General features: G+C 41.2%; 1 protein-coding gene across 5 annotated transcripts in view; it reads right to left on the bottom strand.

Annotated features, from left to right (window-relative positions):
* Positions 1-14,578, bottom strand: part of ATP8A1 (ATPase phospholipid transporting 8A1) — a 214,562-nt gene that overhangs the window by 61,312 nt on the left and 138,672 nt on the right. For all 5 annotated transcript variants that reach the window (XM_031435242.2, XM_031435256.2, XM_031435239.2 and 2 more), the window contains one exon: positions 7,455-7,627. In XM_031435242.2, the coding sequence (XP_031291102.1) occupies positions 7,455-7,627 (173 nt within the window). The remainder of the gene's footprint in view (positions 1-7,454; positions 7,628-14,578) is intronic.

Genomic DNA, 14,578 nt, shown 5'->3' with positions numbered 1-14,578 from the left:
TGATATATTATTATAAATAGGCATCTATCCCCCAATTCAAATCACATTTAACAATATTATGCATTTTTCATAGCTACACAGCTATACACATAAAGTATGGCAGATGGACGGGAACCTATTAAATACCTAAGAATGTCTGCCTAAAGAGGAGTGAAAAGAAAGTGACTGGGGATAAAGGGCAAACACTAAAACAATGCCTAAAAATCCAAGAACTTCATTTAGTTCGAGATTCTGTGGTGCTTCCAGCTTAGGGAGAAGGCTAGCTTGCACATCTTCCAGCCTGATTCCTTTGCCTCCCTGGTCCTCTAGCACCTTGGAGGTACTTCCCCCTAGAACAGAGGGAAGGCACAGAGGTGACAGAGCAGGATGCATGTATATGGTCCTGGGTTTATAATATATCTGTTGCTATTTTTTTAATTCTTTTTTAAAAAACTGAAGTGTAATTGATTTACACTGTTGTGTTAGTTTCTGGTGTACAGCACAGTGATTCAGTTTATATATATATATATAATAGGTTATTACAGTATACTGAATATAATTCCCTGTGCTATACAGTAGGACCTTGGTGTTTATCTATTTAATATATCTTAGTGTGTATCTGCTAAATTCAAACTCCTAATTTATCCTTCCCCCCAACCCTTTCCCCTTTGGTAACCATAAGTTTGTTTTCTATGTCTGTGAGTCTTCTTCATATTTTGCAAATAAGTTCCTTTGTGTCATCTTTTTAGATTCCACATATAAGTGATATCATATGACATTTGTCTTTCTCTGACGGACTTCACTTACGATGGTAACTTTCAGGTCCACCCATGTTGCTGCAAGTGGTATTATTTCATTCTTTTTTTATGGTTGTATCCCTTGCTATTGACACCTCAGTTTAAACCAACTGATTTCAGGAAACAGACACATTTATGGATTTGTTTTGAATCCAAGGGCACAGAAAAATTTAACGGGGATGCCAGACTGTGCAGCTGTCCCAACAGAAAGAATGTCAGTCATTTTTGAGGAATCATGAAGGAAGGGAAACATGCCAGGTGAGGAGAGATGGTCACGTGTCTCAGTTCTCAAGAAAAAAGAATGCATCTGTAAGTAACAGACTAGAAGTCCGGGGTGAACTCCATCAATATTCTGGGAAAAGTTTTGTCAGAACTGACTCCCTCTACTGTTCGTTCATGAGCCACAGAGTCCATTACAGGGGATGGCTGACTACGGCCTCCGGGGCAAATCTGGGCAGCATCCTACTTTTACATAAAGACTTACAGGGTCACAGCCACACCCATTCATCTGTGTAGTGCCTGTTGCTGCTTCCAAGCTGCAACATCAGAGTTAAGTAGCTGTGACAGAGACTGGCCCATAAGCCTAAAATATTTACTCTCTGATTTCTTTGCAGAAAAAGTTTGCCACTTGCTCTATAAAATACTCCCTCTTGGAAATGCCATCTGGCACCATCGCTTCTTTCATGTCTCAATATAAAGCCTGTCGTTTTATGGCTGTTTCTGTTTTCTTTATACTGCCCTCTTGGCAATATACCTTTTGTTTTCCAAGACCATCTTCCCCTAGGATGCTGTCTCTCCTTTCTCTTCGCTCTGTGCCCTGCAGCGTCCAGGCAGCCATGACCTGCTGTTCTGCCTGATCTCGACTCCTGGAACTCTAGCCTGGCTCAAGATGCCAAACCTTTAATTTGCCCTAAGCAGCGATGGCTCAGATAGGCTTATTAACAAGTGGGTCATCACTAGAAACCATCCAGGGTTCAAGGGAACCAGTTATACCAAACTAACTCTGCTTCCGTTTCCCGGACAAGCTGATCCCCAGTCTGGCAGATCAGAGAACTACTGTAGGTTCCACATCCCATGTCCTTCGCAAACCAGAAAATGAAGTCCTCTCACTCCATCACTGGAGAAATGAAGGAGAATGGGAAGCCTCAGGTGGCTGTGCACGTGACCGAGGAACATATTAGAGTGATTTACTGATTTATGTAAAGTTTTAGGGAGGCCTTTAGTGGAAGGCTGCAGAGCTCTGTACTTCTGACTGCTGAACAGAAAAGAATCCTAAAGAATTTGAATGTAGTTATGGAAGAGGTATTTACTTATTCCAAGTGAGCAAGATACAAAACAGAAAGAAACTTTAATAACTAAGACAGAACTTAAGAGGGATGGTGATGGAAATCAAGACAGCAGTTATCCTTGTGGGGATAATAAAATAAAGGGGGCATGAGGGGGCTTCTGGGGTGCTGGTCATGTTTGTGTGTTTGATAAGGCAGTATGCTCACTTTGTGAAAATTCACTGAGATTTACACTCATGTTTGATCAGAATTATATAACCTGAAGTTCTAATTCGTGTATGTGTGTGTGTGTGTGTGTGTGTGTGTAGGTGATGGAGGTTTATGTAAACTGAGTCACCTGTGAAACTGTATAATGTTGAATTAAAGTGAGACTCTATAGCATTTAGATTCCTCATAAATTTTTAGATACTTTACTGCCCAATAAGGACTTCCCTGATCGTGTACATCATAACTGGCTACCAGGCTGTCATGTGGCCATGCGGCTCCTTTAACATTACTCAGTACAGGCAGAACCACAAATGAGATGGACAGGGCTGAGCAACTTATTATTATATTAAAGCAAAAATGGGTATTTTATGAAGTTATAAAATTTCTTCAGTGTGTCCTCTTTTAGCCATATATTTATGAAATAAATCTTCTCTCAACATTTCCAACATTTATTCATATTTTCTTGGAAGCAAATATAAGGTTGACATTCATTAAGAGTTTGTAAATTTTCTCAAAGCCAAACATCTGCTTGGCATCCAGTGGTGTTCATAAACTTTCTTCTTTAAAGGAATGTCTGTTGAGCATTTATTAGCTTCATTTGTGCTTTATGACTACCCTTTAAGTAGAACATTTATTTAGAGAAATCCCTTATTTAAGACAGTCCCAAAAGATTCAAGAAGTAGACCTGACTTGACCCTTTACTTAACATACTCACGCTATGACAAAAAGTATTCAAGGTGTCCCCTTAGACCTCTTCTTGGAGGGCCCCTCGATTGAACTAAGGTGAAAGGTTTTGCCTGGAATGTCACTCCCGAGTGACGACACTCATCGGAGTCAAGTGTTTTTTTACGCACGATGGGGAAAATGGCCCAGAAGGGGCTTACACTTTGATTAGAGATGTTGCAAGTAGGGAAAAATGCTGACTTCAATTTAACTTCTGCTTTTCAGAAGACATGAGTACATAAATTATGTAGAAGAACGGTGATTACCAGACAGTCTAAAAGCTTGGAGGCTCTAGGCCAATTTTCAACCAACTGTCACAGAATGTAAGTTTCAAAATATGTTTAAACTACACTGACAACTACAGAAAAAAATGTAAAATTCTTTGAAAGGCTGGAGTATGTGAACTGACGAGGATCTCAGAAACCACATGCTACTTAACACGCAGCTAGTCCACTGCAGTGTCCCCACTCTCTTCTGGAGGGAATATTAAAAGAGGCAGGACAGATGCTTCCCTGAATTAAGCTGATCCAAGCAGTAGATGACTCCTCCCAGCACAGAGCAGCCAACAGAAGTAGGGTTCACCTCAAAACTGAAAGGGCTGGGAGAGGGCCCCTGGCCCAGTGGCTTTCAAGCTGGAAGGAGCTAACCCAGGAAGGGTGCGTGCATGGGTTTCCCACCTCTCTATGCCAGAGAAGCTCCAGTCTTAACTGCTGAGGACATCCAGCCTTCCTGGAGGATTTGAATCACTGCTATATGCCAAGCTCTTCATCGTATAGGTCACAAAACCAAGGCCAGAGAGATTCCATTCGTTATCCAAAGTGCAAGAGAGGTAAAGTGAGAAGAGGAATTCCATGAATCCCCAGCTAAAGCACCACTGTACCAATCACACAAGCTGTAAGACCTTAGGGCATAAATACGGGCAGCTGAGACGAGAAATTATTTCTCTGGTCCAGTTAATTTGCAGAATAGCTCTTGTTTTAGCCGTGTACACAAATCATCAGTCTTGCGAGGTTCCCCACCTCTATCTGTCCAAGGAGTTTCAGGGAGTCTGTGAGGTCCTTAAAGGGGTGCATTCAATTTTCCATGTTTGTGTAAAATTGGTCCATAGCTTTCATTTGTTCATCAAAAGTATCTGTGATCACACCAAACGGTAAGAATCAGTGTACTTGAAGAAGGGAACAAAAGAGAAGGACCACAAAAGGAGTGGTTCAATGTTTATAACTTGAACTTACCCAAAACTCCCTTAACAAAAGATGCACGCTTCCTATTAAACCACTCAGGTTACACAGGTAAATTCGCACAGAGGTAAAAACAAAACCTGTGTGGTATATATGAAAATATGGTGCTTGGTAGACTGATAAAAACAGATTTTATTTTACTTCTTGGGTTTTACATACTTGGAAGAATTATTTGAGGTATAACACGCAAACTTCACTTTGTAAACCAAAACCAGGACTCCAAAGCCCTGAATAATTTTGGGGTGAGGGGATTATTCCTGTCTCTGAGTATTCCCTTTGGAAAATGAGGGTGAGTAAGAGATGTAATGACAACTGATGGAGAACAACTGTGTCTTTCAATTCAACTGCAGACTCTTCAGGGAAAACGCTCATCTTTATAACTGTGTCAATTAGGCAAACACTGAAAACCGCCTCCTGCCCTCCACGCTGATAATGTCAGGGAAGAAAGTGGCTGATGTAATCCTGAGGATGGAACTAATATCCAGAGCCCCATTACCCATTAAGGGGAGGCTTTCCCCGAATTCCACTCTGGCTACAGCAGAGAAGATGGCACAGAAGAACAGATTCTGAATTCTGAATTATCTTCATGGGGGGACTGATGAGAAATAAATTGTAAAGTGGTTTGTGGGGAAAACCCATAAAGCCAGAATGAACAGAAACGAATTGGGAAAACAGTGCCGTACTGTATTTTGAGATAATATTCAATGTTTATCTGGAGCACTTATTATAATGGAGTAAAATAGAGAATTTCCTGAGACTGGGAGATTGCAATCATCTGAGACACCAGGAGTGATGCCTGAATTTAACTGTAAGGAATGATATGCAGAATTGCCCACCTATTCCTCACTAGTGACAGAAGCGTTATTGTGGAAATGATGCTTCGAGGTCAGGAAAGGAGATGACAAGAAGACGGTCTGTGCCAATAGTTTAAATGCCAAGAGGCACCAGGCCAAGAAGGTGCACAGGCATAAACTGGGCAGTGGCACTGATATAATTATGGGATTAGACGAATTCTCAAAGCCAGACCGGAAGTTGAACCACAGTCCTTATGGGAAAAGACAGAATATGAAGGTAATTAGAAGAAAAAAGTAGAGGAAAGCTATTTTACTTTAAAAAAAAAAAACAAACCCTTAAAACTCTAAATAAAACTCAGTGTCTGCATAGGGACCTTCACGGTCCTCAAACATGCATAAAACAGGACGGAGGGAGGAAGGGGCCACACACATCTTTCTAAGCTCAGTGTCAGAGCTGGGCCGCACGTGCAGCACGTGATTCCCACCCAGGGGCCTGGGACCTGGAGGAGCCCCGAGGTCCTGGGACTTGTGAGCATCCAGAACAAGGATCTCACGAGGGAATTTCACAAGCGCAGAACACATTTTTTCTCCCTTGACTCTGCTTTCTAGTTTCTCTCTCCCTCTGCTATTGTTTAATTTTGTGGTTCAACTTTTTGAAGAATGGTGGGAGGGACTGTGTTAAGCAATGCTCTAAGAATGAGGCTCGGCTGCGGTGACAATCGGCCTCCCACATCTTTCAAACCAATTGTGATTCTGCTTAAAACAAAAGGCAGACAGAAACATGAAGCGGCGCAGGCAGACAGTCTTATTCACCCTCGTCTGTGCAGCATTTACACTCAGCACACAGTAGGCACAGAGCAGACGCTGGCTCCACGGAGCTGGTCATTTTATCTAAACAGCTCTGTGTTCTGTTCTGTTTCCAAATCAGAGCCAACAGTCATATCACCTAATGTGCTTTCGGGCAATCTTTCCTTGATCCTTGTGATCCCATTAACGAAAGTGATTAAACAACTAAGTCTGGCACAAAATTGTCCTGATGGAGGAGTATCAGAGCTGAACAAGACTAAGACTTGGTTGAGAGATTAGCAAGGAACCAAGAAAAGCCACTGGGAAAGTAGATTTTAAAAATCATCAGTATCCTCTTTTTAAACGAGACAGTTAAGATACATAATTTCCCATTTTTTCCTCACGGTTAAGCAGAGTCTGATTCTTACTAATATTAAGTATCCATATGACATATTGCCTAAAAGCTTTATAGTAACAGTATTTATCAATACATGTCACAGAGAAGAAAAATTAAATGACTGACTGAAATAATTAGATTACTAGGAGTAATAAGCAACTCTTACTGCTCTGAATATAATACAAGTTTATAGGCTGAAATGATACTTACCAAGGATACTTCTTAAGTATGGTTTAAACAATATTTCACAAAGTATTATTTCAACTAAAATTCAGGAAATAGCTATAAGGCATGACTTATAAATTTGGAGACAACGTCATATACAGGATATTTAAGTAAATCAAGCCCAGACCCAAAAAAGGTTTTAAAAAGTGTAAGACTCTTTTATTAATAAATATTTTAAAAGAAAAAAAAAATAAAAGCAACAGTACAGTTTTAAGGATAATGTTAAAAGCACAGATTCTGAGAAAGTCTTCAGAAGCCCTGCTAACACGTCATCTCCCATGCAGAGAAAGCGATTTGAGAAACTGCTTACACCTTACACCTGGTCTGGCCAGCTGGTAAGGTTCAGTAAGTGGGTGGCAAAGAGGAAGAGCCTTGCGTTTCATGGTGAGCAGAAGGGAAGAGACTGGGCGTAGTCATGAATATACTTTAAATTTTAGGAAGACATAGGGAAGATTCTTTGGCGAGAAATTCAGGAAGGACTGGAGGTAAATGATTCACAAAAATATAATTCAGTGGAGTAGGCCTTGATAACTCAATTTAGGATACAGGCACTATTACAGATTAGAGGGCAGAAAACTGTAAGGTCAATAAACAGCCTTCAGAAAAATGCTCAGCTACTTGGAAGATGACTTAGTTGGTGCCTCCCATCATACATTCTCCTAAAATAAGACTAAGTAACAGAATCAAAGATTTAAGTGTAGAAGACAGAACCTTTACAGAAGTAACCCTGGATTTGCAGATACAGAAATGCAGGTAAATGATCAATCTGAGACACAGAAAATGGCGAGCCACCTGCCTACTCAAATTATGAACAATAACTATTAATGATTGCTAGGGCTCACCTTCAAAATGCGGCTAATAAATTCTAACCCAGTTTGTCAGCCCTGAGTATTGAGTGAATGAATTCATAAACAGCTGACATTTACAAGTTCTGGGGAGAACAACCTCCAGGAACTTTAGACACCAAGAACTTAGGATCAAGTTGCTCTTACTGAAATCTGACGACATGACTGGGAACCTACCTGCAGCAAATCACAGCTTTGCACGACAAAGCCAAATCCAGGAAATACTGGCGCACTCCAAAGGTTAAGGCGTACTTGAGGGTCTTCCCATCGATGATGAGAGCAAAGTCATTCTCCTTCAGAAGGGCGTCACCTAGTGTAGTGCAGTGACGGCTGAGAGTTTCCCTCGTTGCCTGTAAAATTAAACAAAAAACACCCTCAACATCTACTCCCATTTGTTCTGCAAAGATGCCTTCAGGATGTTCGGCAACTATGTTGAGTTATTTTTAGTGCCTTTTATGTTTCAAACTGCTTTCACAAACCTCCACTTATTTGATTCTCACAAAAGCCCCTCAAAGGAGATTGGACAAACATTATCAGAAAAAAAAAAAAAGTAAATTACTCCCTTTAAAGTCACACCTCTGTTCCGAGCAGGGTAGGGACTAGATTATACGTCACCCGTGGCCCTGCCATCTTTGCTCACTATTTCAACCGCACAATCACAATCTTGCAAAAACATATTCAGTAAAGTATCTTGTTAATGCACCACAACACTGAACTAGTCAAAACTGCTTAGCTATGAACCAAGGGGAAACGTCAGGGAATATAATTTAAATAATTTATGGGTATTCTTTCAGAAATACTCAATGCGATGGAAACTTTAATTCCTAGTAACCGAGAGGAGGAAATGCAGTATCTGTAATCTCTTGCCACTTCATGGATTGGCATCTATAACTTTAATCATGATTTCACGAGGTGCTGTGTTTCAGTTGGGGCTGGTGACATGTGGCCTAGTAATCTCGACGGATTGGATAAAAGAACCTCCTCCATCAATGAAGAGTTCACCTTCAGGCACAATAAAAACCTTCACCGTCAAGGAACGCTTTGTTCACCTCCAGGCTGCAGAAGGGCTGTATCTGTCTCCCTCTGTGAAGAACCACTGCTTTCCCAGCTCTTCAAAGTTTCAGGATACTTAGTTTTCTCCCCAAATCCTGTAGACTTTTCCTATAACCTAATACAGTCAGCTTCTTATTTCAACAGAGCCCCAACATTGCCAAGAAACACAACATGAGCTTTGCACAAGGAAATATAAGAAACAACTATTGGAAGCTTTGTTCTGAATGCTAGAATCTGAGCTGGTAGCTATTTATATAATAAACACAAATCTATATTTATATAATAAAAGATACCTATAATAAAGTAATACTTACATACTAATTATTGTTATAGTCAAGGGAGATACAATTATTGTTCCAATTTAAGACTGTGGTACACTTTATGTGAGTTATCCTCACAAACAGGGATGCAAAGGCAGAGGTGATTAAAATTTTATATTGGGGATTTTTGAAGGTGTTTCTGCATTTGTATTTCAAATGTGGTTCACACTATGGTCTGGAATTTCAGAACCTGTTTATCAGAATAATAGAACCGTGTTGTACTGTAAAGTAAGACTGCCCAAACTTCCCAACACTGGAAATTCATTTAACACTTCCCCTGTTCCTCGTTACAGTGACACGGAGGACCACCACATAGCAGCATTCTTTGCAAAATTTTCTGTTCACACTTTACATCAGTGGGGAAAAAAGCTGTTTTAATTTACAGGCCTCCCCCTCCCATTTCTGGTTGGAAATTTTTGGTCCAAGAGGACTTTAAGAAAAAGAGGTGAAAAATGTCAGTAAAATTCTGTAAGCAAAACTGATCAATAACTACCCATCGTAGATTACCCTGGATTGTCTTAAAAGCAAATTCCCATGGGTGAAATGAATGAACAAGCAAATTAATGAACTGATGAAAAATAAAAATAAAACAATATTTAGCACATACCACGCACCAGTCATGGTTCTGAGGGCTGCACACACAGATACAACACTTGTGACAACCCTGTGCAGGAGGCATGACCCTTGTCCCCCTTCTGCAGATGACAAGAGTGAGACTTAGAGTGGAACTTCCTGGGCCACAAATACATGGTTTCTAATTCCAAACTCAGAATTAAATTTCTGTGCTAGCTTGTCTTTCTCTACATAATCCAGCAAAAACAAACCAACAGTACCAGGCACAGCAAATTATAAGATGGAATCCCCACACCCACTCCCTCCGTAGTCTCCCCAGAGCCCTCATCATCTGTCTCTCATCTCGTCTTGACCGCCAACGGAGACTTCTCTCTACAAAACAAATTTGAAACACAAATCATGTCTCCTCTTGCTCCAGATTTTTTCAATGGCTTCCTACTGCTTACCTGATAAAGCCCAAAATTTAAGCCTTACTAACTTTTGTTCACATTTCCCTTCGAAATCTTGACTCCTTCAATTCCCCCTCTCTGGACCCCCCTTTCCTCCTGAAGAGATTCCACTCTCTTTTAAATCAAGTTCATCCTCCCAAGCCCTCCCAGACTCACTCCACGCTACCAAGTCTAATTCACTCTATGCGAGCAAGGCCCTCAGTTCCTTGAGGGGAGGGACAATGTTTAATCTGGTTCCCAGCCACAAGCACAGAGCCTGCAATTACAGATGCTCGGGAAATACATATTTATGGAATGAGAGCACTGATACACTCGGATTTCACCCCACTGGAAGCACTCCATTTCCCCTCTATTATCACTTCTGATTCCAGAGAGACAGAGAGAGGGTTTGGTCTTCTGTTTTATGCTCTTTAATTTTCCAGAGAACAAATAATTCCTATTACTTCAACAGTCTTTCAGACCAAGGCCCTGCCCCCTAAAATGCATGCGTGTGGACCTGCGTATCTATTTCCTGCCTGCCTGCCTATCTCCCTATCTAACATTCTACCTATGCACCTATCTTCCTATTCATCCATCCATCCAACCATCCGCCACTCTGTTTTTTAAGCTTTTGCCCAAGTCACTTCTGATCTGAAAACCCAAATGAAACCTGAGATGCACTGCAGGAGGACTTCAAACTTCTTTGCTGCAAAGCAAGACTGAAAGTCAAGTAAAGCCCTGAGTTGTGCAAGCTCCCTCATTAACCAGCCTGTGGGACCCACTCTAACTCCTTCCACTGGTGCCCTCTAACACCTCAAAATGTGCTGAGAACTTATTCGCGGTGTCAGCACCCCTGGGTTCCCTGGGTGATTATCACAGATCCTCAGCAAATCAAAAGGTGCCAGGATATGTCACAGAGATAACATTTCAGATGGTGAGTCAAGCTCTTTGCACAGTGAATTCTCCCATCAGCCCACCTGGGGTGCAAGGTAATAACAACAGAAAAGTTTCAAACATTTTCTTATTTTAGTTTATAGTTTTCTTTTGTAAGCAGCTCTGTTGTTGGTGTGCGCTGCCAGTTACATGTTATATTTTACCCTTATTTATACTGCCAGGAGTATTAAAAATTTTTTTTTTCCTTATGGAAGCTTATTGCTTCTCCCCTAAGCCTGGGAGCCATACTTTATGGCCATATTGCATTGAAGCTTATCTCCTGTAGCTAGAAATAAATTTATTACTACATTAGCTGTTGCTTTGTTTTCTTTTTGGCTACTGAATGGGGAAATGTTTCAACATTGAAACTTAGTGACATGTGAAAGTGAAAATACATAAATAAGAAGCTAATTCTGAAAAAGGATACAAGACCACATAGTACAACAAAATAAAGCTCTGTATCTCCTTGTGCTACAAAGTCCGATTTGTGGGCTAAGAGAAAAGGAGTATCTGTTGCCATCATCAGGGACAGTCAGAAGTAAAGGCAGTTTGGGGAGACAGAGGCATGGGGAAAGGCGGGGCTCAGGCACCTGGCCAGGCGGGGATCCAGGGAAGGGAGGGAGCTGCAGGGAAAGTGGGATTTGCTGGCACCTCCAGCAGCCTGCATCCCACATGGGCGCTGGAGTCCAGCTCTCCTCTCCCTCCCCACCACCCGCACGCGCTCATCAGGAGCCCCTCTGCTCTCCCACCACGCTTGCCTGCTGTGCCAGGTCACAGTTCAGTCCACAACCAGCAGTCCTCCTGCGCTCTTAGTCCTGACACTACAGGAGGGAATAAAATCATCTCCCCCTGGGGACAGGCTCTACTCCAGCTCTTCTCTTATCCACAGGTGCCCAGTATGCTGGTCTAGGCTTGTACCCACGCTGAGCCGATTCCACTGCTCTCGGAGGCTACTCAGACCCTCTCTTTTCTGCTCGAGACTCCAGCTTTGGCCCCTGTCACTGCAACAAACATCTACCTATTTACTGAGAACATTCATACCGACTTTCCTCTCTCAAAACTTCCCTTTACCTAATCCTCCCTAATCTTAAACCAGAAGGAAGACCTGGCTTCTTTTCTCACTTCTGTCCCTCCCACTTCTCCCTGGCATCTTTAGTATCCCCCATTATCACTATTTTTTCCTTTAAGACTACATACTAAAAGCAATGAACAAATAAACTGAGAAATGTCCCCTTGACTCTACTGTTCCCCAGTCCTCCAGATGACGCAAATACCCCCATCTTATAGATTCTCCAAATACTTGTTTATACTCACACAGTGTACCATGATGAATAATTGCTTATCTGTTTATATCTCTACTTCCCTTTGGGACTGAGGCCCTTGATAAAGAGATGAAAATCAAATCAGCACAAGCTTAGTAATGAAAGAATAACCAAATCATTAGTGATCGGAGAATACCTTGTGAGAAGTTACAGTGGTTTTCTTGTGGGACCATTTTGAGGATTGTTTTTTGCTGCCTGTAAAACTTCTGTGTCATCTTGGATACTCTTAATTAGAGCAATAAATACAATGTTATTTATTGGGCTTATTTTATTATAGAGGAAATGGAGAACAAAGTGGTGGTTATGATCTAACACTTCCTTCTATCTCGTAGAACATAAATTGCCTGATGAATATAACATAATCAACGCCTAGACAAGCTACTTACTGCTCAAGCCAGGTTATGTAACTGTGGACCGAGGAGAAGAAACAATAGGCATTTGGTTTATAAGAAACACGCTTGGAAAAGAAAAATAAAAGGAAAGAACGATGCTTGGCAGATAATTAGGTCAAGTAGAATTCCTCACAAAGATGACTCTGACTGGAATAAAGTCAGAGTCATAAAGTTCTAGTTGAACCTTTGGGGTTCAACTAGAACCCCAAATAAAGTTCTAGTTGAACCTTTGGGGTTCTGCCTGGCAAAACAGATAACATGTCCATAGAATACCTGTTGGGGAGGGGGAAACGTCCCACCCTTCCCTTCCGGAATTCTTTTGACTGGTCTAATAATTAAATTGGCACAAGACAGTTTAACAGGAGGAAGAAAACAAACCAACATACTTACTTCCTGTGTATGGAGGTCTCATAGAAATGGGACCTAAGAAGTGGCCAACGCAGGCAGCTCTTATACTTTTTAGATAAAGAAACAATCAATTTGTGACGAATTGACAAGACAAAGAAGTTTAAGCTTGGAGTAGTAAATTAGTGAGGAAGTAACAAGGTTTGTTTAAACAGCCCTTGTGGCCCTGAATTCCCTATCTCTGATGATAAGGATGGATGTCTCTCTACCTCCTGATGCAAGGAGGGTAGCTTTCAAATGGGAGATTTATTTCTTGTTTTCTAGGGACAAAGAAGGGTAAGAATGTTCCTCTTGTACTGGCTGCTTGTTAAGTAACTTCAATTCACAATATTCGATATGCCACTCTGGCACATTTTCGGGTGGGTGTCCTGAGCCCCAATATACCCTCCAAAATAATAAAATAAGATAAAATAACAATGATTTTTAAGACATTAGAGACTGGCAGCTTTATGATGATCTTTTTCATTACTTTTACATGACCTTTGCCAAGGAAATCCTTGATAAAAATCATATAGGGCACCCTAGACAATGAAATCTGATACAGTTTTATAGTGAAATAAGTGGAAAGCCCTGACTTGTTTGGAAAGTATCATAGCATGCAACTTGTCGTTTTCATTTTGGCAAAAAACTTTGCTTGGAACAGTCTAAAGAACCAGAGGCCAGATGTGCAAAGAACATGTTAGGCCACCTAAGAACTATGTTTTTGATGGCCCCACACGCAATGCTGCGGAAAGCACCTGCATATAAACGGTCCCTTTCGGCTTCTGGATTTTGGTTTTTCTTCCTGATTCCTTTTATGGGTTTACAGGACAGATATTCTTACTTAGGAACATATCCCGGGAACACCCTAGTAGAGAATGTGGAAATATCCCTAAGGAAAGGAAAATTAGAGCCTCTAGCCTTTGACTAGAAAACTAGTCTAGTCCGGCATAACCAGCAGAGATGAGGAGATGAAGTGAAGATCACAGAGAGTCTAAGATGTAACACCTGAATGCTGTGGCTTCCACACCCTGCTTCAGGGCCGCGGATACTTACAGCAACAGAAGAAAATGTGCGATCACTCTCTATATCCCAGAGGGTGTCATCAGCAAGGCGAAGCCAAACAGCACAAGTTAAAGGAAAAAAGTATACAGATACATACTGATTTAGTTCCCACTATATGCTGGTGCTTGGGTCTGAACACAGATAAACACTCAGCACTTGTATTTACTCCTGGGAATCTGTTAAAGGTGTGCAGGTCTAGTGATAAACTTATAAGGAGGATTCTATTCCCAGAAAGGGAAAAAAAAAAAGATACCAAAGTTCTGAATTACACTTTGACTTTTGGACACACTATTCAACAATGCACTGCATTGTTCTTGGATTTGCTCTTTTCCTTCACGAGTTCACCACCACTGAAGTAAAATAAGCATACAACTTGGGTTAATGATGAGTCACTTTTGGAAGACACAACTTTCACCCTTCTCAGAATGGACTTAAGCTTATGAAGCCTGTACTTCTTACTTTAGCATGAGCACCACGGGTTTGTTTTCACTTACTTTCCACAAAAAGGGCAAAATGCAACATTATATTATAGGCAAACATCTGTAGGAAACTTGTTGAACAAAGATGGGGACTCCTATGAAATAAGACAACTTGTTGGAGGTTGAGTCCCTGTAAAATAATTTTAAAACTCATCAGCTGACGTGCACAAGTCACCCATCAGTGGCGAGGAGGCAGCCAGCATCGTATAACAAATGTATGACAGTGAAAAAGTGGTGCTTTTGTCGTTAGGAAGTCAAAGCTGGCCATGAGGGCTCACATGATGCTTCTGGGCACTGTTAGATTTGAAGCTAAATGGCGGAGCCAAATGATGAAGCCACACTGTAAAGAACT

Source organism: Camelus dromedarius, chromosome 1, assembly GCF_036321535.1.
Source record: "Camelus dromedarius isolate mCamDro1 chromosome 1, mCamDro1.pat, whole genome shotgun sequence".
NCBI lineage: Eukaryota > Metazoa > Chordata > Mammalia > Artiodactyla > Camelidae > Camelus > Camelus dromedarius.
The sequence above is the reverse complement of the archived record's forward strand: the minus strand, read 5'-3'. Positions and strand labels throughout refer to the sequence as shown.